The sequence below is a fragment of the Oncorhynchus gorbuscha genome, unplaced genomic scaffold (genome assembly GCF_021184085.1).
Source record: "Oncorhynchus gorbuscha isolate QuinsamMale2020 ecotype Even-year unplaced genomic scaffold, OgorEven_v1.0 Un_scaffold_126:::fragment_4:::debris, whole genome shotgun sequence".
NCBI lineage: Eukaryota > Metazoa > Chordata > Actinopteri > Salmoniformes > Salmonidae > Oncorhynchus > Oncorhynchus gorbuscha.
In genome coordinates, this window is record NW_025744568.1 from 50433 (window position 1) to 77181 (window position 26749).

The following is a 26749-nucleotide window of genomic DNA, read 5'->3' on the forward strand; positions in this document are numbered from 1 at the left end:
TACTCTCTCTTTGTCTCCTTATCCTTGTAGAAACAACTTTAGACACGGCACACCCTCCTCCCTCTGAAGGGTAGACTGTGTCATGAGCACGTTATAAAGGCTCAGGGAACAAAGCCATCACCTCTGCAGCTGTGTGATTCCTCCCAGAGAGCAGTGTTTAATAGTGACTGCTCCCACACACACGCTGAATGATAAGCATTTGAGGCAGCATTGTCGGGGAAAAGGAGAGTCTTCTCGTGATTGTGTCTGATATCCTGAGTATGAATACAGAATAACATTGCATCCCAAATGGCAGATGGTTTGCAGATGATACAGACAGAAGCATGAAATATATTCACAAATACATGTATTCTCAAATATTTTGTTTTTCTCTGTTACGCTGTGTGGACAGAGCTGACATGCATGATTGTTGATGACACTCCGGTGTTTACATGAAGGGAATGAAATAGTCTATAATGCGCACCACGGCAGTGCCCAACTCAGACAGCGGTGTGTAGTCTACTGTAACTGCTGGCAAAGTCATTCAAAAGCCTCTACTTTATCACTCAGGATGTAACTTTCCACTGCCACTATTTTTGCCATGTAATGTTGTTATTCCAAACCAAATCAGACAACCCCATAGTAAAACAGTCGACCTATTTACCCAGTTAGCTTCTTGTTGTGTGTTCCGTGTTCTGACAAGCAGTCAACGCACAACAATTCTTCATGCAAATAGCGGGGAAACAATTTTGAAAGCGGTCTTGGCAAACGGTATTTTGAAAGCAGTCTTGGCCTTTGTTTTTTTTAAATGATACATTGCTACCATGTTTAGTTCTCTACTCCCTCAATTGCTCATGTGGCCTGTTTTACAAATGCCGTTTCAAGCCTGGTTTAGGCGCAGCTGCTCAACAGAACTCTTAAAGGGGCCAATGTCTTCTTAAAAGGGCAATAGAAACAAACAAAACGTTTAAAAATAATAATACAAAATAATAATTAATAATAACGTTCAGGATGTTGTGTCCAATGGGGTAAATGCAGATGGACAATCCCCATACTTCAGCCTATGTACATGTTATAGTCACTATGCTTCATCAGTAATGGGGTGGCAGCGTAGCCTAGTGGTTAGAGTGTTGGACTACTAACCGGAAGGTTGCAAGTTCAGATCCTGAACAGTCAGTTAACCCACTGTTTGTTGGCTGTCATTGAAAATAAGAATTTGTTCTGACAATATAGGTAGAACATTCATAGGCTATATGCGTGGTCCAATATGTTAAAATAGTTTTTACCAATATGTTATTGGGCCTATTTCTGGAAGTGGAAATTACATTTTAGATGGTGTCAGCACAATTTTATTTTAATTAATTTTAGAGTAGAATGTTCTTTTAAAAAGTCAACAGAACTGAGCTGCTCAGTCCTTCTACATAAACATTCTCCAGAGGAGGACCCCCCCGAAACCCTTAGCAAGGGGACTGGATTTAGTCAAACTCGCAGTTTAATACATATTGAAAATGATCCTCTTTCCCTAAAAACATGATGGCCATTACTTTCTTACATGAAAGGGGAGGTTAATTTAGCCTTGTACGTAAAGTAGCCATCAAGAGAACTTACACTTGATGGATATTGTTGGTGCAAAGGATCCAGGCCTACAATAGCACAAATCAGCCAAATGTCCTTTGTTGCATTTGCTGTTTTAAGGTGATTCTAGTTTTAATGGTGCGTACCGATGTCGCCAAACGGACACTTTGCTGTGAATTCCCCCGGGGCAATTTGCTCCTCGCTACAAATACTGATGTGCTTAGATGACAGATCACAAGCGCAACACTAGAAACAAATAAGAACAGGCTGAACTCAGCACAGACCTGCTATGAGAAGGAATGGCCCAACCAATGACTAAATTAACTCACTCTCTCTTTCTCTGTTGCTCTGTCTCTCATCCATATTCTCATATCAAATAATATCAAATATCTCTAAAATAAATCTAGGATATATCTGTAAAATCTAGTGTATGTCTACGGTGGTGACTAAGGTGATTTGTTAGTTGTAAGGGTGAGTCACTGGAAGGTTTGATAACGTGTCATAAATCGGGTTAGTGTGTCAAACTTCAGCAACCAGCAGTCTCCCTGCATCAGTATCTGGTCTCACACTCTCACACAGACTCTCACCTCACTCACTCTTCCTTATTAGATGTGAACTCCTTTTCTCCTGTTTGTGCCCCTCTCTCCCCCTCCCCCACTCAACCCCTCTGTCCCTTTGCTTCACTCACCCCACCTCTCCCCCCACACTCACCCCACCTCCCTCCCCCTCCCCACTCACCCCACCTCTCTCCCCCCTCCCCACCAACCCCTCTGTCCCTTTGCCACTCACCCCCACCTCACCCCACCTCCCCCACTCACCCCACCTCTCTCCCCCTCCCCCACTCAACCCACCTCTGTCCCTTTGCCACTCACCCCAACTCTCTCCCCCTCCCCCCACACCCCCCTCCCCCCTCCCCCACTCACCCCACCTCTCTCCCCCCCCCCACTCACCCCACCTCTCCCCCCTCACCCCACCTCCCCCCCCATTGCTTCACCCCCCACCTCTCCCCCCACCTCCCCCCCTCCCCCACCTCTCTCCCCCTCCCCCACTCAACCCCTGTCCCTTTGCTTCACTCACCCCACCTCTCCCCCCCCACTCACCCCAACTCTCTCCCCTCCCCCACCCCATCTCTCCCCTCCCCCACTCAACCCCTGTCCCTTTGCTTCACTCACCCCACCTCTCCCCCCCCACTCACCCCAACTCTCCCCCCCTCCCCCACTCCCCCACCTCTCACCCCATCTCTCTCCTCCCTCCCCAACTCAACCCCTGTCCCTTTGCTTCACTCACCCCACCTCTCTCCCCCCCCCACTCACCCCACCTCTCTCCCCCTCCCCCACCTCTCTCCCCCCCCCCACCTCCCCAACTCAACCCCTGTCCCTTTGCTCCACTCACCCCACCTCTCTCCCCCCCCCACTCACCCCACCTCTCTCCCCCTCCCCCACTCACCCCACCTCTCTCCCCCTCCCCCACCTCTCTCCCCCTCCCCCACTCACCCCACCTCTCTCCTCCCTCCCCCACTCAACCCCTCTGTCCCTTTGCTTCACTTACCCCACCTCTCTCCCCTCCCCCACTCAACCCCACATCTCTCCCCCACCTCTCTCCCAACTCCCCACTCACCCCACCTCTCTCCCCCTCCCCCACTCACCCCACCTCTCTCCCCTCCCCCACTCCCCCACCTCTCTCCCCCTCCCCCACCCCCCCACATCAACCCCTCTGTCCCACTCCCCCACTCTCCCCCCCCCACCTCTCTCCCCCCCTCCCCCACACTCAACCCCACATCTCTCCCCCACCTCTCTCCCAACTCCCCACTCACCCCACCTCTCTCCCCCTCCCCCACTCACCCCACCTAGGATCTCCCCCCCCCCACAGTAGGATTAAAGGGGAATTTAACTGCTCCCAATCTACCCCACCAGTAGGATTAAAGGGGAATTTAACTCTCCCAATGAGTACTCTCCCCCACAGTAGGAACCCCTCTCCCCACTCACCCCTACCTCTCTCCCCCTCCCCCACTCACCCCACCTCTCTCCCCACTCTACCCCACCTCTCTCCCCCTCCCCCCTGACCTCTAGTCCCCCATCCCCCACTCAACCCCTCTGTCCCCCTGTGTACATCCCTTGCACTAAAAGTGATGTGCAGTGATACCGCCCACAAACTTGAACAACTTTTTTTAAAAAGAACAACTCTTTTTTTCTGGGTGACTCATTCATTTTAGTCATGGGCCTGATTAACTGCTCAAAAAATGTGTTTCCGTTCACCATTCTACCTACCAGAGATTAACACCAATTCTGACAGTGATTTGCGGCTATACAGTGGTTCAGTAACCAAAGATTATCAAAGGGAATTTAACAGAATGATGGGGAATCTATTTCAATGAGTACTACTCCCTCTTAATTAGACAGTAGGATTAAATGGGTAGGGGAATTTAACTGCTCAGCTAAATCGCTATATTTTGGTACAATGAGTACTACTGGTAGTCACTGCTAGACTGGTAGTTACTGCTAGACAGTAGGATTAAAGGGGCTAACTGGTAGTTTAACTGCTTACTGCTAGACTGGTAGTCACTGCTAGACTGGTAGTCACTGCTAGACTGGTAGTCACTGCTGGGAATCACTGCTAATGAGTACTACTCCTGCTACAGTAGGATTAAAGGGTCACTGCTAACTTAACTGCTAGACTGGTAGTCGCAACTGGTAGTACTAGACTGGTAGTCACTGCTAGACTGTAGGATTAAAGGGTTACTGCTAATTTAACTGCTAGACTGGTAGTCACTGCTAATGGTAGTACTGCTACTGTAGTCACTGCTAAAGACTGGTAGTTTACTGCTAGACTGGAGTAGTCACTGCTAGACTAGGTCACTGGGACTTTTACTGCTCTGGTAGTCACTGCTAATGAGTACTACTCCCTACAGTAGGATTAAAGGGGAATTTAACTGCTCGTCGCAATGAGTACTACTCCCTACAGTAGGATTAAAGGGGAATTTAACTGCTCGTCGCAATGAGTACTACTCCCTACAGTAGGATTAAAGGGGAATTTCACCCTGTATCTGAAACGGCATATAGTCATTGCTATATTAACACCATCATGATTTTATCATAAACTTCACAATTAGAACTAGACACCCCCCCCCCCACTTGTAGAATGGGGAAGTTACAGCTCCCTGTGTATACATCGGCTCATATTGAAACTCAAAAGTCCCGCATTCATAGCGATTGCTGATACCGCCCACAAACTTGAACAACGGCGTGGTTTACTTCGAACGACCAATAAAAAGTAACCTCACAACTTCTCCACGCAAGACTTTGAGTTTTTCCTCTGTTTGTCATGATGCCCTGCTAGAATGGTAGTTCTGGGCCTGGTGGGAGTCACTGCTAATTAGTCAAACACGCTCAAAAAGACTGTGTTTCACTGCTAGACTGGTAGTCAGTAGTCATTCTACCTGGTAGTCAGAGATTAACACTGCAACTGGGAGTCTGACAGTGATTTGCTGGACTGGGAGTCACAGTGGTTCAGTAACTGGTAGTCACTGCTGGACTGGTAGTCACTAGATTATGGTAGTCACTGCTAGACTGGTAGTCAAAGTCACTGGATTTTCAGGCAGGTAACCTAACGGTTCAGCTATCCTACTGGGAGCCTAAATGGGTCACTGCAAGACTGGTAGTCACTGCTAGACTAATGTAACAGTCCTGTATTGAACTGCTGAAAGCCAGTCACTGCTAAACTGGTAGTCACTGCTATATTTTGGTACCCGCACTGTCAATCAATTTCACCTATGCCATGGTAGTTACTGCTAGACTGGTAGTCACTGCTAGACTGGTAGTCACTGCTAGACTGGTAGTCACTGCTAGACTGGTAGTCACTGCTAGACTGGTAGTCACTGCTAGACTGGTAGTCACTGCTAGACTGGTAGTCACTGCTAGACTGGGAGTCACTGCTAGACTGGTAGTCACTGCTAGACTGGTAGTCACTGCTAGACTGGTAGTCACTGCTAGACTGGTAGTCACTGCTAGACTGGGAGTCACTGCTAGACTGGTAGTCACTGACTGGTAGACTGGGAGTCACTGCTAGACTGGTAGTCACTGCTAGACTGGTAGTCACTGCTAGACTGGTAGTCACTGCTAGACTGGGAGTCACTGCTAGACTGGGAGTCACTGCTAGACTGGTAGTCACTGCTAAACTGGTAGTCACTGCTAGACTGGGAGTCACTGCTAGACTGGTAGTCACTGCTAGACTGGAAGTCACTGCTAGACTGGGAGTCACTGCTAGAGACTGGTAGTCACTGCTAGACTGGAAGTCACTGCTAGACTGGGAGTCACTGCTAGAGACTGGTAGTCACTGCTAGACTGGTAGTCACTGCTAGACTGGTAGTCACTGCTAGACTGGTAGTCACTGCTAGACTGGTAGTCACTGCTAGACTGGTAGTTACTGCTAGACTGGTAGTCACTGCTAGACTGGGAGTGCTAGACTGCTAGACTGGGTAGTCACTGCTAGACTGGTAGTTACTGCTAGACTGGGAGTCACTGCTAGACTGGTAGTCACTGCTAGACTGGGAGTCACTGCTAGACTGGTAGTCACTGCTAGACTGGTAGTCACTGCTAGACTGGTAGTCACTACTAGACTGGTAGTCACTGCTAGACTGGTAGTCACTGCTAGACCTTCAGCAGAGTTAACATTTTGTTTAACAGTTTGTCCGTTCTATCTTTGACTGACGTTAGCTAATGTAAGCTAGCTAATGTTACCAAATAAAGAGTCTCTATTTGGTAGCCATCTATTCCACCCTTGTCTGGAAAATACTCCGTTACCAAAAATAGAATTGTCGATATACAGTGGGGCAAAAAAGTATTTAGTCAGCCACCTGTATTAATGGCCCCTGTTTGAACTTGTTATCAGTATGAAAGACACCTGTCCACAACCTCAAACAGTCACACTCCAAACTCCACTATGGCCAAGACCAAAGAGCTGTCAAAGGACACCAGAAACAAAATTGTAGACCTGCACCAGGCTGGGAAGACTGAATCTGCAATAGGTAAGCAGCTTGGTTTGAAGAAATCAACTGTGGGAGCAATTATTAGGAAATGGAAGACATACAAGACCACTGATAATCTCCCTCGATCTGGGGCTCCACGCAACATCTCACCCCGTGGGGTCAAAATGATCACAAGAACGGTGAGCAAAAATCCCAGAACCACACGGGGGGACCTAGTGAATGACCTGCAGAGAGCTGGGACCAAAGTAACAAAGCCTACCATCAGCAAGGGCATTGAAGATGAAATGTGGCTGGGTCTTTCAGCATGACAATGATCCCAAACACACCGCCCGGGCAATGAAGGAGTGGCTTCGTAAGAATAATTTCAAGGTCCTGGAGTGGTCTAGCCAGTCTCCAGATCTCAACCCCATAGAAAATCTTTGAAGGGAGTTGAAAGTCCATGTTGCCCAGCAACAGCCCCAAAACATCACTGCTCTAGAGGAGATCTGCATGGAGGAATGGGCCAAAATACCAGCAACAGTGTGTGAAAACCTTGTGAAGACTTACAGAAAACGTTTGACCTCTGTTATTGCCAACAAAGAGTATATAACAAAGTATTGAGACAACCTTTTGTTATTGACCAAATACTTATTTTCCACCATAATTTGCAAATAAATTCATTAAAAATCCTACAATGTGATTTTCTGGATTTTTTCCCCTCATTTTGTCTGTCATAGTTGAAGTGTACCTATGATGAAAATTACAGGCCTCTCTCATATTTTTAAGTGGTAGAACTTGCACAATTGGTGGCTGACTAAATACTTTTTTGGCCCCCCCCTGTAGCTCGTGTAACTCACTCTATGTTTGTGTGTTAGTAGCAATGATGAATGTGTATAAATAGTCTATAGTTGGTGAGGTGGTTCTCAGCCGGTCTCAGTTGGCTAGCAATCTTTCTGCCAATTTAGTGACGCTAGCTGGCTAACAGCAAGCTGACAATATTGGAATGTTAACATAAGGTATGCTAAGCTAGCCAGTCAAATACAGATCAATACCATTAGTGGGTTAAATTGTGGATTGTTTTATATTTTGATGTAGGTGGTACAGAATCTGATTCCACCAAAATGTGCTTCTAACCCCCAGCTCTGAACAAGGTGAAGGTAAGTTGGCCAAAATATTCACCAGCTGACGGCTAAGATAGCTACATTTACAGTAAGCATGGTATAAACATGAACTGGATAGTGTTTGTTTTGGTTTGTGCTGTGAGATTATAGGTGGTTGAGGCAGCCTGAGTACCACAGAGTCCCTTCTGGACCATGTAGTCAATTTAGTTCTGCTTCTCTTTTAACCCGTTATTATTGTAAAACCTCAGGTTGTCTGGAGTCATGCCACAGGGCTGAAAAATACCCCAAAGCAGGAGCATTTTGGGTACACAGGCATGACGGAGCGGACACACCTTGAGGTTATGGAGCACGAGGAGATTGTGGGACAGAAACTAGCAAGGGACACTGAAAAGGTATAAAATCAAGACAACACAAGTGATGACACAACCACCGCATTATTCTCTCTGAAACTCTCAAAACACAACACAAAGACACGTCTACAAAACTCCCCTGCAAAGGGCTACTATGGACAAGAATGATCTGTCAAAGTCATTGGGCTGGCGGAGGTTTACTACGAACAGCACTTTGAGAAGAGGAAGTTAATGGGCTGGCGGAGGTTTACGAACAGCACTTTGAGAAGAGGAAGTTAATGGGCTGGCGGAGGTTTACGAACAGCACTTTGAGAAGAGGAAGTTTTTTTGGGGGGGTTGTGCAGGGTTGTGCTTATACAGTAAATATACTGTTATGTATGAGAGCTATTGTGAGGTGCCATTTCTCCTCCATCTCCCATACACAACCATTCATATTGTGTAAGAACTGTCTTCGTAAGACTTTTCACACCTTTCGCCACCCAGACCATTGACTTCGTTGACTGATCTTTCCCCTCAAAACCAGCTCCAATGTCCCCTCATTGTCCCTAAACAATGCTCTAGCCACTCCCATTTGGTTGATACCTGTACCCATAAAGGTGTTTTGCCCTACGTCCCTTCCACAAAAAGTGTAAAACGCTAAGACCACAACCATGTCTTTCCAGCAGACGTGCCAACAGATCTTCTGCAAGAGGACCAAACAGTTGGTGGTTAAAAAGCCCTATACCACTTTCGGCAGAGTCTTCTCCAGCTGGCCGTCCACCGCAGACAGGACAAGCCCATTGCCATAAGTACAAAGCTTACTGAACCCGGACAATTTACACAGGCAGCCCAAAACTGATATTTTTTTCACAATCAGATCAATTCTGAAAAAGATCTGATGTGATTAAGACCAATTAGTGGAAAAAAATACCAGAATTGGGTTGCCAGTGTGGCTCAGCATAAGATCATGTAGAACAGGGATTGCCAGTCCTGTTCCTGGAGAGCTACAGTGCATTCGGAAAGATCCCTTGTCTTTTTCCACATTTTGCTACGTTACAGACATATTCCAAAACAGATTTTTTAAAACAATTTGTACACACAATGCCCCATAATGATAAAGCAAAAACAGTTTTAAAAACATTTCAGCAAATATATAAAAAGTGTTCAGACCCTTTACTCAGTACTTTGTTGAAGCACCTTTGGCAGCGATTACAGCCTTGAGTCTTATTGGGTCTGCTTGGCACACCTGTATTGGGGGAGTTTCTCCCATTATTCTCTGCAGATCATCTCAAGCTCTGTCAGGTTGGATGGGGAGCGCCGCTGCACAGATATTTTCAGGTCTCTATTCTATTTGAACTCTAGTTGGGCCACTCAAGGACATTCAGAATCTTGTCCCGAAGCCCCTCCTGCATTGTCTTGGCTGTGTGCTTAGGGTCGTTGTCCTGTTGGAAGGTGAATCTTCACCCCAGTCTTAAATCCTGAGTGCTCTGGAGCAGGTTTTCGTCAAGGATTTCTCTGCACTTTCTCCGTTCATCTTTTCCTCGATCCTAACTAGTCTCCCAGTCCCTGATGCTGAAACACAGCACAGCATGATGCCGCCACCGTTTCACCGGAGGAATAGTGCCAGGTTTCCTCCAGACGTGATGCTTGGCATTCAGGCCAAAGAGTTCAATCTTGGTTTCATCAAACCAGAGAAATTGTTTCTCACTCTGGAGCTCTATCAGAGTGACAATTGGGTTCTTGGTAACCTCCCTGACCAAGGCAATTCTCACCCCGATTGCTTAGTTTGGCTGGGCGTCCAGTTCTAGGAAGAGTCTTTGTGGTTCCAAAATTCTTCCATTTAAGAATGATGGAGGCCACTGTGTTCTTGGGGACCTTCAATGCTGCAGAAAATGTTTGGTACCCTTCCCCAGATCTGTGCCTCAACACAATCCTGTCTCGGAGCTCTAGGGACAATTCCTTTGACCTCACGGCATGGTTTTTGCTCTGACATGCATGAGCTGTCAACTGTGGGACCTTATATAGACAGGTTTGTGCCTTTCCAAATCATGTTCAATCAACTGAATTTACCACAGGTGAACTCCAATCAAGTTGTAGAAACATCTCAAGGATGATCGATGGAAACAGGATGCACCTGAGCTCAATTTTGAGACTCATAGCAAAGGGTCTGAATAGTTATGGAAATAAAATATTTCTGTTTTTTTATTTGTAATACATTTGCAAAAATATATATATTTTTGCTTTGTCTTTACGGGGTATTGTGTGTAGATTGATGAGGGGAAAAAACAATTAAATTCATTTCAGAATAAGGCTGTAACGTAACAAAATGTGAGAAAAGTCAAGGCGTCTGAATATGTTCCGAATGTACAGTACCCTCCTTCAGGTTTTCAACCCCAGTTGTCACTAACCTGGTTCAGCTTATCAACCCGCTAATTATTAGAATCAGGAATCTATCCATCATCAACATTTGTCTGCCCTTATGGATTCACAGAAGATTTTTAATATAAGCTGTCCAGGGCTCTGTGGTGTCAAACAAATATTCAGATATGCAAAGAAAGTTTGTTTATTTGTCAAAATCTAAAATAGAGGAGATTGTACACTATTTAATGCTAACTCAAGAGAACAACAATGTTACATGGTAAAAGTAACATACAAAAATAATTGTATGAAACGTGTAGTACAGTTCAATGTGTCAGAGTGTGTATTGGGTGTAGAGACACACAAGTGCCGAGAACTCTAGCTACAGATCGTTACACCAGATAATGTGATTTACCCAAAGATATTTTGCCGACATCTTGTCTATTTCAAGTCTTCTCTCACAGAGCTCTATGTCATGATGACAGATAGCTGTCTCGATCAAAGTGTGAGAAGACTTGAAATACGCACGACGGCGGCGCACATAGTTTGATTACTTGATGGAGCAAAAAAATATTTATATATATATATTTTAATAACGGAGCATTTTCTAAATTCAAACTGACTCCCTGCAACTGGACACAAACAGTTTGAGAGACTCCTGTTCCCCCGAATCGAGGACAAAGACGGGCACCACTAAGGTTGATTTCTCAGGAATGGATACCCAAATCAAAATCAAATCACTGGGGTTATCTGGTGTAACAAGCTGTAGCTAAGAGAACTGGTGACCAGCAGATGATGGGAGAGGTGGCCATGATAAAATTGCCATTCCAAAAGAAACACAGTAAGATCAGGGAATGCTTGTGAAACTGTGGGAGGAGTGTTGTCATGATCAAACAGCCAATCAGCTCCTCGGGAGTCATCTTCTTGAAATCCAGCGCCATGTGTAATCGCTCGAGATGGATACAGCTCACAGGATACAGTTCTGCTACAATGACACTCGCAGGCAATCGGATCCTGTTTCTGTGTCTAGAATCCACTCCAGGAAGTTGTCCAGGCACCAAACGGTGTTGTCTTTAAGACAGAAAAAATGATCACTATACTCTATTGAACAGTTTGAGCAAACAGTTGAACCGTGCCATCATAACATCAACATTAGGGTAGACTAGTTGAACACTCATACATGTGCACAGGCAGAGAGATTACATTTACATCAAGATCTAGCCTAATAGAAAGAAATATGGCATAACCCTCAACCATTTTACAGTGACCAGATTGTACAAATGTACCTGGGTAGGTAGGCAGACAATATCTACCTACAGCCATGTCTATCAAGCATGCTGTGGGAAATATTTGTTTATAGTAAAACTAGCCGCAGTTTTAGAGATTTGCAACTGTAAATTGAGCTATTGTTGTTTCTCCTCACTGTTTGCTAGTAAACTTATGTAGCTAGCTGGCTGGAAATGCCTTACTTGTAATTTATATCTGTCGGGAATCCTATATTGCGTCATACCTATAATTCTGTGAGATTGAAATGCATCCAAGGTCATAATCATAACCAATTTCAACCTTACGGTGCATACTGTAGCTCGCTAGTCAAATTATTTCCAGTTGGTGATGTTACACATTTGCTAACAAGTTACAAACGTGAGGCGTGGCGCATAACAAGTTAGCAGGCGCTAACCTTTGCTGGTCAACCTAGCTTTAGGTGGGTGGGTGTAACATTGTAGCTTGCTGTTTAGTAGATAGCCACATCCACGACATATCTATCGAGATACAAAAGATATCTGATTGTAAAATCACTTCTATTTTTAGTCATCGATTTGGCTGTCGGTAGTTGTTTAGCTAGCTGACTTAGCTAGTTAGAGATAGCTGGCTTACTACATAAGTTAGCAAAGACAAAAACAATAAGAATTCCCCCCCACTGTAATAAGTTTATTTGGCAGCAATACACAATATGGGTTTCAGTAGATAAACTGATTACTTGATGTAGATAAACTAAAGTTAGCTAGCTAGCTAGGTGGCTTTCTGGAAAAATAACTTACTTAGCGAGGCACTGTATTTGTCATCTGGCCTCTTGGTGCTGGCATCGGCTGTAGCTGAGCTTCTAACATTAGCTAAATCCAACTCTTTATTTAGAATCTATATTCCGGTTGAAACATGTATGGTTGAATGTCACCATGTAGCTAATAGATGCTCCATTGTCGAATTCTTGTTGAAATGTGACAGCTTGTATATTTGGAAATGAATCTGCCAATAGGAATATCACTGAAAGACTTCCTGTTTATTTATAGAAAAAATACAATACACCGGAAGCCGTCATTGGGTAGATGATTCAGCTTGTGAGTTCCTGACCTGTCTTCCTCCTGGGCAATTACATCTCACTGTCCTCGAAATGCCGCAGACATAATGAAAACAAGCCCAGGTTCCCCCAGGGTGAAATTCCCCTTTAATACACGGCTCAGCGGCTCCAGAGACGTGCCCCGACCCTCAACTCTCTGTCATGTGCAGGGAAATAGATCACGAGCATAGAGAAGAAGAAGAACATATTTAGAACTGATAATTGATTGCAATAATGAATACAATTAATTTTGTTGAATGTTATGATGGACACAGATTTGTAGAATCAAAACACACACAGCCTCTGCTCAACAAACTCCAACTCGAGAACAAATCATTTGGGGGTGGGCTGCAGTTCACGAATGACATTGTGCTTATCACCCTCATGGCAGAGTCCTTCACAATCTAGACCGGTTGCGGCCACAACCACACCTCATTTCAAATGTATGAAGAAATAAGCTACTCTTATTTGTATGTCCAGCAATCCACAAATGTACATTTTTTATAGCACACATTTACATGTCTCAGTCACAAATGACAGCTCCAATAAGCCCGCTATGGTGAACGAGATGTGAACGAGAGACTTGCAGAATTATGACTCTTTCGATTTTTCAGTTAATCGGTCAGCGTTAGGGGGTCCTGTGTGCTCTGCACATTACTGACTCAAATTAACGAAATGAGTCGAACAATTTGTTCTTTTGACTGAACGAGTTGAAAAAAATCTTAGTCAATAAGTAGAAACAAACTTCCCATCACTACCTTGCACACACCCTTTCCCCCTCTCTCTCCTAGAGACGAAACAAAATAATCCTCTTGTTCCTCCTTCCTCTCTTCTTTCTGATTGGCATGACTCCCTCCTCATTCCCTTATGTATGTATGTGGGTGTGTGCTTGTGTGAGAGAGAGTGTGTGTGCATGTGAGAGAGAGAGTGTGTGTGTGAGAGAGTGTGTGTGTGTGAGAGAGAGAGAGTGTGAGAGAGTGTGAGAGAGAGAGAGCGTGTGTGTGCGTGTGAGAGAGCGTGTGTGCGCGTGTGAGAGAGTGTGAGTGTGAGAGAGAGTGTGAGAGAGTGTGTGTGTGTGTGAGAGTGAGAGAGAGAGAGTGTGTGTGTGTGAGAGAGAGTGTGTGTGTGTGTGTGTGTGTGTGTGTGTGTGTGTGTGTGTGTGTGTGTGTGTGTGTGTGTGTGTGTGTGTGTGTGTGTGTGTGTGTGTGTGAGAGAGTGTGTGTGTGTGAGAGAGAGAGTGTGTGTGTGTGAGAGAGAGAGTGTGTGTGAGAGCGTGTGTGTGCGTGTGAGAGCGTGTGTGTGCGTGTGAGAGAGCGTGTGTGTGCGTGTGAGAGAGCGTGTGTGTGCGAGAGAGCGTGTGTGTGCGTGTGAGAGAGTGTGTGTGTGTGCGTGTGAGAGAGAGTGTGTGTGCGTGTGAGAGAGTGTGTGTGTGTGTGTGTGTGTGGTGAAACGGCATGTCTGCGTGTGTGTGCTGGTCCACGTGTGTGTTCTGGGAGTGTGTCTCAGAGAGAGCTTCTGTAGCAGATCCTTTTCCCCAATGCCTCATTACCACTTCTTAGGCTTGTAATTACTAGGTGACACAGGTCCCAGCAAGCCCTCTGCTACAAACACAAACACTAGCGTTGCCAGAGAAGGCAATTAAATCACAATCATCTCCATTACTCTTCACTTGAGGACACGATTGCAGAAAAGCGGAGCGATTAAGGGACTTAACAGTTACACTTTGAAGTATTCCATTTTTTTAAGCATATAAGATTATGTTTTTATAATTCATAGATTATCTTTATATATATATATTTGTTGTATGTACATTTGTTCATTTGTACACATAGAAAAACAAAATGGCATTGGAAAATGGTGTTTCCCCCTGCCTCTTCCTCTCTGCTGCAAGGAAGACGAGCCTACGTCCCACCCTGTTCCCTATTTAGTGCACTACTTTTTGACCAGGGCCCAAAGGGTTCTGGCCAAAGGTAGTGCACTATATCGGAATAGGGTGCCATTTGGGACACAGCTCTGCCTCTAACGTGTGCGGTTGTCTCTCCGACTGACATGGATCAGGAGACACCGACCGCAGACTGACCACAGTAGGAGCACATCTTCAGCTAGAGCTCTAGTGCCGATGGCCTCATTGTCCAAGTGTCCAATTGAGATCCACAGAATGTAGCCACTAGCCAACACAGAAAGAGTGACAGCACATGAGATATAGATACACACAGGCAAGAGAAGGGATTGCTACAGGGAGTATCCCACAAACCAAGGTCACAAGGACGGTGGAAGTCCATGATCCATGGGAGAAATAATATAATAATAATAATATATGCCATTTAGCAGACGCTTTTATCCAAAGCGACTTACAGTCATGTGTGCATACATTCTACGTATGGGTGGTCCCGGGGATCGAACCCACTACCCTGGCGTTACAAGCGCCATGCTCTACCAAATGAGCTACAGAAGGACCACAGAAGGAAATCTCGGTAACACTTTACTTGACACCCATTGTCATAGCACACGGTCATTACCATGTCATAATATGGTCGTAACACTATCATGACACATATATTTAGACCTGTTGTGACATATATTGCGTTATTCTATGGCTGGTTATGACACCTACATAAGAGTGTTAAAACTCACATAACCTACCACACAAGGCAAAACATTCCATTACACCATAGCCTACATGTCAACAGTATCTTTATATTGTAAACTCAGCAAAAAAAGAAACATCCCTTTTTCAGAACAGCGTCGTTCAAAACGAATTAGTAAAAATCCAAATAACTTCACATATCTTCATTGTAAAGGTTTTAAACACCGTTTCAATGAACCATAAACAATGAATGAACATGCACCTGTGGAACGGTTGTTAAAACACAGCTACCAGTTATGAAAACCTAGGACACTAAAGAGGCCTTTCTACTGACTCTGAAAAACACCAAAAGAAAGATGCCCAGGGTCCCTGCTCATCTGTGTTAACGTGCCTTCGGCATGCTGCAAGGAGGCACGAGGACTGCAGATGTGGCCAGGGCAATACATTTCAATGTCCGAGACGCCTAAGACAGCGCTACAGGGAGACAGGACGGACAGCTGATCGTCCTCGCAGTGGCAGATCACTTGTAACAACACCTGCACAGGATCGGTACATCCGAACATCACACCAGTGGGACAGGTACAGGATGGCAACAACAACTGCTGAGTTACACCAGGAACGCACAATCCCTCCATCAGTGCTCAGACTGTCCGCAATAGGCTGAGAGAGGCTGGACTGAGGGCTTGTAGGCCTGTTGTAAGGCAGGTCCCCACCAGACATCACCGGCAACAACGTTGCCTATGGGCACAAACCCACCGTCGCTTGACCAGACAGGACTGACAAAAAGTGCTCTTCACTGACGAGTCGCGGTTTTGTCTCACCAGGGGTGATGGTCTGATTTGCGTTTATCATCGAAGGAAAGCATCATCGGACTGAGCTTGTTGTCATCGCAGGCAATCTCAACGCTGTGTGTTACAGGGAAGACATCCTCCTCCCTCATGTGGTACCCTTCCTGTAGGCTCATCCTGACATGACCCTCCAGCATAGCCTCCAGCATGGCCAGCGAAGAGCTCGGATCTCAATCCCATTGAGCACGTCTGGGACCTGTTGGATCGGAGGGTGAGGGCTAGGACCATTCCCCCCAGAAATGTCTGGGAACTTGCAGGTGCCTAGGTGGCAGAGTGGGGTAACATCTCACAGCAAGAACTGGCTAATCTGGTGCAGTCCATGAGGAGGAGATGCACTGCAGTACATAATGCAGCTGGTGGCCACACCAGATACTGACTGTTACTTTTGATTTTGACCCCCCCCTTTGTTCAGGGACACATTATTCCATTTCTGTTAGTCACATGTCTGTGGAACTTGTTCAGTTTTTGTCTCAGTAGTTGAATCTTATGTTCATACAAATATTTACACATGTTAAGTTTGCCAAAAATAAACGCAGTTGACAGTGAGAGAACGTTTATTTTGATGCTGAGTTTATATATTTTGCTTTTAAATTACCATTGTTATTGCAAACATGTTGATGTCAGACATTCACCTACCCCAGTGCTCTGTTGCTGATGACTGGGATGAATGCAGGAGCAGATTTCAGGAGCAGGACAAGACACACTCTTTGTGACTGATGACTGACATAAGGGCATGTACGTGATAGGCCAATCTGGCTTATATGATTATGATGGTCGTAATGCTTCATGACAGTGACATACTGTGTATTTTTTCAGTTCCAAGTAAAGTGACACAGGATGGTCGTAATGCTTCTTGACAGTGACATAAAGTGTATTTTCTCAGTTCCAAGTAAAGTGACACAGGACGGTCGTAATGCTTCTTGACAGTGACATAATGTTATTTTAAAACAAAGGATTTCAGAAACAAACTTTCAAACGAAAGGAAACTTCTTGTAAAAAAACTGATTTGAATAAATGTGGGTTTTGGCACTCTTATAACCAGCCCTAAAACAACTCAATATATATCACAACATGTGTAACCGTATGGGTCATGACAGTGTTATGACAAGTCATGTCAGCTGTTGTGGCATATTATGACATGGTTATGAACTGGCTGTCAAGTAAAGTGTTACCGAAATCTCATGGGTGCAACTGTATGCAACTGTATCCGTCTAGTTGTGGGGCTTAAGCTTGAATTAAACTGAAGGATACTAAGGTGGAGATGTAGGCCTATGCCACTTTGCCCAAAAGCCCCCCCTCTCCTCTCTACCTCTGCTGTGCCTATACCTCCTCCCTTCTTTCTCCATGACAAGTCTCTCTCTCTCTACCTCCTCTACTTCCTCCTATAGCGCCACGTTGAACTCAGTGACCAGGAAGTCCACGTGGTCCCTCTCGTTGGTCTTGAAGGCCTCTGCGATGAGGCGTGCGGCGTCCCTGTGCTCCCGGCCCCTCAGGGAAACCCCGTTCACCTCCAGGATCACCTGACCCACCCGCAGCTGCCCGCAGTTATGCGCCGAACCGCCCCTCTGAGAGAAAGAAAAAGATTGGGGGAGAGCGAGAGAGAGGAAGACCAACAAAATGAGTGATGAAGAGAGCACAAACAGATGTCAAATGCTCGTTGGCGATTGGTCACCATGACAACTGCTAACCAACCAGGAAGTAAAAGGACCTTTGTGATCTCATCTCTCACCACAGTTCCAGTCCCTTAAATGCCATTATCTGCATTATCTGCATGATTATCACTATAACTTTTGTTATTTAGAGCATTATTGGTTCCCTTTTTTTACCGAGCCACAATTACCCCCGGCCACAATTACCCCCGGCCACAATTACCCCCCACAATTACCCCCGGCCACTGGAGCGACATGGAGACGCCTGTGATAGGGACTGCAGCAGCAGCAGCAGCTCAGGGAGAGTGGTACGGAGTGATAGTGGCCGCAGCGGCGCCTTCACCCTACAGGGCTACTGGCCTGGAACGTTCACCACATCGAGGACTGCGCTGACCTGGGAGACTGAAGCTACAAGAGGAAAACTAACGTCACTACTAAGACACTATCGTAGTGCTGCACAGGGCCCGGGGAGCACCAGACGGACCTAGATATGATTCCCAAATGTATCATCCTGAATGGGGCAAACGTCTTAGTTGTTGTGAACAGTTGTGAATACTCTATATGTGTATACGTGTGAGTGTGGTGTGAGGAAGCAATCGTTCAGGAATGTTGCTCGGCTGTGATGTGAGCCCTGTTTACACTCATTGATATGGCTTGTAGCTCTGAGTCTGCGTCCCAAGGATGTGCTTTGGTCAAAGATAATGTGGGTTCTTCGCTGGAACTACAGTGGAATGGGAGAGGTGCACTACCCCCCCAACCAATATCGATGCTGATGAGGCCGTGTCCCCTGTGACTGATTGTGGACACTGTGATGTCATGGTAGGGGAGCGTGGATATGACAATCAGCCTGGTTGGCGAGCACGCTCGGGTACCTTGTGCCGACTCCCAACTCCTAAGATAGTGAGAAGCGGAAAAAAGCCACGTAAATAAAGAGAAAAGGGTTGAGACAAACGAGAGGAGAGCGTGGCCATATATCACGGCTCATGCATTTGGTCTGTGCCTTTCCATTACAGCCGTTGATGAGGAGAGCTACGGTCCCGGAATTAAAACCCACTCATGCCTGTCTGTCTGTCGCTAGCCCGTCTCTCTCTCTCTCTCTCTCTCTCTCTCTCTCTCTCTCTCTCTCTCTCTCTCTCTCTCTCTCTTTCTCTCTCTCTCTCTCTCTCTCTCTCTCTCTCTCTCTCTCTCTCTCTCTCTCTCTCTCTCTCTCTCTCTCCTCTCTCTCTCTCTCTCTCTCTCTCTCTCTCTCTCTCTCTCTCTCTCTCTCTCTCTCTCTCTCTCCTCCCTAGCACCCCTTCTCTGCACCCTTTCTCAGTCCACGTCCCCTTTATTATTAACACACTGTATAACATATTATTTTCTGTCTCTGTATATCTCTCACCCCTCTCTCTCTCTCTCTCTCTCCCTGTCTCTCTCCCCTCTGTCTCTCTCACCCCTCCCTCTCTCCCCCTCCCTCTCTCACCCCTCCCTCTCTCCCCCTCCCTCTCTCCCCCTCCCTCTCTCACCCCTCCCTCTCTCCCCCCTCCCTCTCCCACCCCTCCCTCTCTCCCTCCTCCCCCTCCTCTCTCACCCTCCCTCCCTCACCCATCCCTCTCTCACCCCTCCCTCTCTCCCTCTCTCCCCTCCCTCTCTCACCCCTCCCTCCCTCACCCCTCCCTCTCTCCCCCTCCCTCTCTCTCTCACCCCTCCCTCTCTCCCCCTCCCTCTCTCACCCATCCCTCTCTCCCCCTCCCTCTCTCACCCATCCCTCTCTCCCCCTCCCTCTCTCACCCCTCCCTCTCTCACCCATCCCTCTCTCCCCCTCCCTCTCTCACCCCTCCCTCTCTCCCCCTCCCTCTCTCACCCCTCCAACCCCTCCCTCTCTCACCCTCCCTCTCTCACCCCTCCCTCTCTCACCCCTTCCTCTCTTGCTCTCTTTGATTTTGAATATGCTGATTTCCCAGCAAGAGCCTTTGTCGCTCTCCTCGCAATCAGTGGCTCTTTTATTTTTCATTATCCTTTCACGCCGTTCTCACCAAAGCATCTTTCGAGCTTTCAGTGGTTCACTGAACTCCGGAGAACAGCACAGCTCCCTCCCCAGCCCTCCTCTCTCCTCAGTCTTTATGCTAATCAATAGAGGCACAGACAAATCAGAGCAGAACAGAGCTACAGCCAGACTCACTCACTGTTATTACCCTCAGCTTCTTATAGCTGTGGCCTTTAGCCAAGGTAGGTGGCAACACTTGTATTCCACATAATGGTCAGTGCTCTCAGTGGATGTACTCTTTCAGGTAAAGGGAGAGAACTCAACTCTTATCTTCTTGCGTAAACAAACGAAAGGGTGCCTGGAACAAAGCTAACAACATTTTGATGTACTCTTATAGTAATCCATTCATGTCCAAGCATTTTGATGTACTCTTATAGTAATCCATTCATGTCCAAGCATTTTGATGTACTCTTATAGTAATCCATTCATGTCCAAGCATTTTGATGTACTAGTAATCCATTCATGTCCAAGCATTTTGATGTACTCTTATAGTAATCCATTCAAGCATTTTGTCCAAGCATTTTGATGTACTCTTATAGTAATCCATTCATGTCCAAGCATTTTGATGTACTCTTATAGTAATCCATTCATGTCCAAGCATTTTGATGTACTCTTATAGTAATCCATTCATGTCCAAGCATTTTGATGTACTCTTATAGTAATCCATTCATGTCCAAGCATTTTGATGTACTCTTATAGTAATCCATTCATGTCCAAGCATTTTGATGTACTCTTATAGTAATCCATTCATGTCCAAGCACCTGGCAAGGTTCAAACATTTGGGGTATCTCAGATTGTCCTGGCAGTTTTCACGTAGAAACTTCATTGGGAGGGAGAATGTTTGACCTGATTTTTATCAGGATGAAAGTGGCCATTTTAGGTCCTTACCTCCTGTAAGACCCTGTGATCCGAGAACTGTACACGATACAGACAACATCTTGTTGACGTTATACTGCTCTAACATATGCTAGATTCGGAAATAGAAATGTTCACATTCATTTATTCAACATTAAATATATTAATAGTGACATCTCAAGAGGACAATTTTGGATTTGGTCTTTTTAAGACATTATTTGGAACAATATACATGAATATACAAGTACATCACATTTCCAGAGAGGCTGGAAAGTTCTGATCCATTTTATGAGCACCACCATATTTGAGAGCACATAAGAAGCATAATGTCACCAGGATGTTGTCTGTTTCGAGTGCAGTTCATAGTTCACAGGGTCAAACAGAAGGTGTGAATAGGCCTAAAATGGCCACTTTCATCATTAAAGAAAATGTGTGAAACAAATGTACAAAGCCGATCAAAACATCCTTCCCCCCAATGACGTTTCTATGTCAGAATTGCCAGAACAATCCGAGATACCAAAAATATTTTCGGGCCATCTTGAGCTAGCCCCCAACAGACATCTTACCTCAGCCACGAGATCACAGGGTTTATGTTCGACCCTGTTGCCATGGCTACTGCAATATTTGAATCTAAACCCCTCCCCCTTTGCAGCAGTTTCTCGCTAGCATACCAACACAGAGCCATATGTGGAGAGGAAGGAAGCCTAGTGGTCCGAGAGGTTAGAGCATTGGGTCAGTAACCCAAAGGTGTCTAGTTTGAATCCCAGAGCCGACAAGTTGAAACATCTGTCGATGTGCCCTTGAGCAAGGCACTTAACCCTGATTGCTCCAGGATTGCCATTGAATGGCAGACCCTGGCTGTGACCCATATAACAAACACGTGCGTTCTGAAGGTTATAAACCTATAAAAGCTCTGTTTGAGTTCTCTACTTCCAGCATCTAAACGCAGACTGATCTGACAGAGGCTGCGCTGCGTAGCCAGGTGTTGAAGAGGAGGCGGCACGGACCAATGACAGCGCAGAGTTGCAAAACAGTACCATGGTTGGATCATTCCTGACAGGTGCAGGGGATTGCCTGGCAAACTGTCATTTCGGAGATGACTTGAGGGATGTTAGGCTGTTTGACACCCACCTGTATGGTGACGATGCGTGGCAGGGGCTGGCGTGTGTTGGCACCCCCTTCGATGGCGATGCCGAGGGTGCTGGCACTCTTTGCTACCCTCACAAGTGTGGAGGTGGGCTCCAAGAGACCCGGCTGCAAAAAGACAGAGAGAGAGAGAGGGTGGATAACATAACTCAGCTTTTTTACTCAAATATTCACCTTGGAGAGCCTGGTCTGCCTGGTCTGACCATGTACACTTTTGTTTTGCACCTTTGTTACCTATTGGTCCACCCATTCAGTTTGGAACGAATCAACAATTTCCCTTCCACCCAACCACCAAATCAGCAATAAGCATAAAGGGACAGGCAGAGGACACGAGAGACCTCTACTGCAGTATGAGATGTGATTGAATGGATGACAGAAAGGACACAGAAATGAGTCAATGAGCAAAGAAAGAAAAACTATGTGCACAAAAGAGAGAAGAAAACACAAGGAAATCAGAGTTAGGATTGAGAACGAGCCCCAAGACAAAAGGGAGAAGTGAAATTAGACAACTTGGCTCTATTTCTCTTCTTGTCATTCTTGTCACTTTTGGCTCCCCCCCCCACAACCATCCATCATCCATCCATTCATCCAGTCAACCCTCCATCCATCTCCCTCTTTTCTCTCTCTGTGTCTTCTCTCTTCCCGCTGGTGAGTCCTCCTCACCGGTTTGGAGGGGGTGTCCCCTCCTGCCCCCTGGGGATGTCGTGGGGGGCGTATGCGGGCGGGACGGGGACTGCTTTCCTTGCTGAAACGCCCTGACTCGCCAATGTCCACCCCGCTGTCCTCGCTCAGCGTCTGTCCACTGTCTGACAGCTGGGACAGGTTGGCACCTGGGGGGTGGGGGGGGGGGTTCAGGAGGTTAGAGACTGGCATAGGGACACACTCAGGTAGAAACACATACACCCATGAGTACACATAGACATGCACTTCCTCTTATTTGTGTAACCAATCCTTTGCGTCCAAATCAGCTCTCATGGTTTTCGGAGTCCAACTTCCAACCTCCTCCCTTCAGTAATCCTGGCTGTCCCCCATGCCTCTTACCTCGTGCCTGGGGGAGTGACCGCACCTCGTTGACATCAGACTCTGCATTGGGCCTATGGACCTCCACCATGACAAAGTGCTGTTTGTTGGAGCCAGGGGAGGACTTGTCCTGGCTGTGGGGAAGCGGAGGGGGTGCGGATGGGGCAGTGAGCGGTGGCGGAGGGGGTGGAGATGGAGAGGGGGCGGCAGGCTTGGTGGTCCTAGTAGGGGACTGGACTCGGGGGAAGGGGCCGATAGGGTGCTTGTTGACCATGGAGAGCTGGGCAGTTGCCATCTCCTTCTTAGTAGGGGCAGAGGGGTCCCTCTTAGGGGGGACTGAGGGATCCTTTTTGGAGGGGACCTTGGGTGAGGAGGGGTGTCCTTGCTCCCCCCTCTGGTCAATGGGAGGGTTACGGGAGGGGGCGGTGAAGTAGAGCCCGGAATGGGAGGATTCGGAGGAGGGAAGCTTTTTGACCTGGTCCCGTCTGCTGGGGCGTCTCTGCACCCCTGGGGGGGGTGGGGGTTTGAAGGTGGGGGGAGATTCGGACGTGGAGTGCACCTCATCCTAAGGTAAGAGGAGAACAAATAAATCACATTCCCCTCATCCCATAAAACACACACATATACTACAGCACATCTCATCATTCCACCCACACACACACACACACACAAACACAAACACACACACACACACACACACAACCAACCGTCACGCCTCAGAACTCAACACAACTGAATTAGTCAGGCCAGGACTCAGTTATGGTCTTTGTGTAACCTCAGGCTACACCTTCCCAGTCCGCGGCAACAAGCTCTCCCCTCCAACCAAAACCAACGGTGAAATGAACAACAGAAACAGCAACATGAGTGGCCAGAGAATGAATGAAGTGATTGGTGAAAATAAATAATAAGAGAAAGCAATCAGAACTAACACAAATATGTTCTGGCTGAATGGAGTTCAAGTGTTTTTAAGACTCTTCAGGTCTCTGCTTTCTGTGTCCCACATTACATCACCTTGGAACCAACACAACCTCCCATCAACATCGGTTACCGTTGCTCTGGTAACCGTGGTAGGTGATTATAGCTTTTACCTCAGGTGTCAAACAGAGAACTAGTTCCTCCTTAGTAAGGAGGGAGTAGGAGGAGGAGGAAGAGGAGGAACAGGAAGAGTGTGTGAACTAATATCTGTCTGTAAACAGACTCGTCCACAAGAAAGAAAGAAAGAAAAAGAAAGAAAGAAAGAAAGGATGAAGGCTATATATATATATACACATATTATGCTGTTTAATATACAGTGGGAGAACAAGTATTTGATACACTGCCGATTTTGCAGGTTTTCCTTCTTACAAAGCATGTAGAGGTCTGTATTTATTTTAATCATAGGTACACTTCAACTGTGAGAGATGGAATCTAAAACAAAAATCCAGAAAATTACATTGTATGATTTTTAAGTAATTAATTTGCATTTTATTGCATGACATAAGAATTTGATCACCTACCAACCATTAGAATTCCGGCTCTCACAGACCTGTGTAAGGACATCAGGGATAAAATTGTAGACCTGCACAAGGCTGGGATGGGCTACAAGACAATAGGCAAGCAGCCTGGTGGGAAGGCAACAACTGTTGGCACAATTATTAAAAAATGGAAGAAGTTCAAGATGACGGTCAATCACCCTCGGTCTGGGGCTCCATGCAAGATCTCACCTCGTGGGGCATCAATGATCATGAGGAAGGTGAGGGATCAGCCCAGAACTACACGGCAGGACCTGCTGGGACCACAGTCTCAAAGAAAACCATTAGTAACACACTACGCCGTCATGGATTAAAATCCTGCAGCGTAAGCAAGGTCCCCCTGCTCAAGCCAGCGCATGTCCAGCCCCGTCTGAAGTTTGCCAATGACCATCTGGATGATCCAGAGGAGGAATGGGAGAAGGTCATGTGGTCTGATGAGACAAAAATAGAGCTTTTTGGTCTAAACTCCACTCGCCGTGTTTGGAGGAAGAAGAAGGATGAGTACAACTCCAAGAACACCATCCCAACCGTGAATCATGGAAGTGGAAATATCATTCTTTGGGGATGCTTTTCTGCAAAGGGGACAGGACGACTGCACCGTATTGAGGGGAGGATGGATGGGGCCATGTATCGCGAGATCTTGGCCAACAACCTCCTTCCCTCAGTAAGAGCATTGAAGATGGGTCGTGGCTGGGTCTTCCAGCATGACAACGACCCGAAACACACAGCCAGGGCAACTAAGGAGTGGCTCCGTAAGAAGCATCTCAAGGTCCTGGAGTGGCCTAGCCAGTCTACAGACCTGAACCCAATAGAAAATCTTTGGAGGGAGCTGAAAGTCCGTATTGCCCAGCGACAGCCCCGAAACCTGAAGGATCTGGAGAAGGTCTGTATGGAGGAGTGGGCCAAAATCCCTGCTGCAGTGTGTGCAAACCTGGTCAAGAACTACAGGAAACGTAGGATCTCTGTAATTGCAAACAAAGGTTTCTGTACCAAACATTAAGTTCTGCTTTTCTGATGTATCAAATACTTATGTCATGCAATAAAATGCAGATTAATTACTTTAAAATAATACAATGTGATTTTCTGGATTTTTGTTTTAGATTCCGTCTCTCACAGTCAAAGTGTACCTATGATAAAAAATTACAGACCTCTACATGCTTTGTAAGTAGGAAAACCTGCAAAATCGGCAGTGTATCAAATACTTGTTCTCCCCACTGTATATATACAGTTCTAGTCAGAAGTTTGGACACTACCTACTCATTCAAGGGTTTTTCTTTATTTTTACTATTTTCTACATTGGAGAAGAATAGTGAAGAAATCAGAACTATGATGTATGTATACTGTATATATATAAAACTGCATATCCGTTGTTTCCTCTCCCTCACTCAGTCTTGTTGTTTTTTTCCCTAACCCTCCATCTTAATGAGGTTGTGGGTCTGGGTCTTACTGCAAGGCTCACCAGAGATATGTCAGGCAGCCCATCCAGACTCTCCTGAGTATCCCCCCCATTACTCTCCACCGTACTGTCATTCTGAGAGAGAGAGAGAGAGAGAGAGAGAGAGAGAGAGAGAGAGAGAGAGAGAGAGAGAGAGAAGAGAGGGGAGAAGAGAGAGGGGGGAGGGGAGATAAAGAGAGAGAGGGAGAGAGAGAGTAGAAGAGGGGATAGAGAGACAGAGAGAAAGAGGGCATCGGGAGAAAGAGAGAGAGAGAGAGAGAGAGACAGAGAGAGAGATGAGGGGATAGAGAGAAGAAAGACAGGGAGAGAGCAAGAGAGGAGGGAGAACGAGGGAGAGAGAGAGAGAGAGAGAGAGAGAGGAGGGAGAACGAGGGAGAGAGAGAGAGAGAGAGGAGGGAGAGAGAGGAGGGAGAACGAGGGAGAGAGAGAGAGAGAGGGAGGGAGAGAGAGAGAGAGAGAGAGAGAGAGGGGAGAGAGAGAGAGAGAGAGAGAGAGAGAGAGAGAGAGAGAGAGAGAGAGAGAGAGAGAGAGAGAGAGAGAGAGAGAGAGAGAGGAGGGAGAGAGAGAGAGAGAGAGAGAGAGAGAGAGAGGTAGAGAGAGAGAGGGAGAGAGTACGTGAACAGATAACAAACACAGCTGCTTGTTTATCCCAAAGCAAATGTTGATCCAAATTGCATTTCGTTGGAGTTGCTCCATCTCTCCGTGGGAGGAAAAATAACTCAATATCATTCTAAATCTACCTTCCAATCTCAAAGTTTTGGAAGGTAGATATAGAACAAACACACACCTCTTTACCTCTGTATCGCACCTTCAAATCTCTAAGCTTGGAACGCAATACCACAGGTGGGTATTCGGCACAGACACACGACACACAACCAAAAGTGCAAACACACAAATTGAAACCAAAGATATCTGCATGGTGTTGTTCACTGTTAGTGAGTTCAAAGCAGCAGTGCCCTTCATTAAACTCTACCTGTACCAAAACCCT

General features: G+C 46.3%; 1 protein-coding gene and 1 long non-coding RNA gene across 2 annotated transcripts in view; both read right to left on the reverse strand.

The window, feature by feature from the left end:
- Positions 1–10514: 10514 nt before the first annotated feature.
- On the reverse strand, positions 10515–13225 carry LOC124016949. Its single transcript, XR_006835436.1, has 2 exons — positions 12368–13225; positions 10515–11396 (listed from the first exon to the last, which is right to left on the reverse strand). It is a non-coding gene; the product is annotated as an uncharacterized LOC124016949 (long non-coding RNA).
- A 4075-nt stretch (positions 13226–17300) lies between these two features.
- Positions 17301–26749, reverse strand: part of whrna (whirlin a) — a 164894-nt gene continuing 155445 nt past the window's right edge. Inside the window, exons 8-12 of the mRNA XM_046332290.1 lie at positions 25765–25836; positions 22816–23359; positions 22438–22604; positions 21760–21882; positions 17301–17663 (exon numbers count right to left, since the gene is read on the reverse strand). Coding sequence (XP_046188246.1) covers positions 17481–17663; positions 21760–21882; positions 22438–22604; positions 22816–23359; positions 25765–25836 — 1089 coding nt within the window. The 3' untranslated portion in view covers positions 17301–17480. The remainder of the gene's footprint in view (positions 17664–21759; positions 21883–22437; positions 22605–22815; positions 23360–25764; positions 25837–26749) is intronic.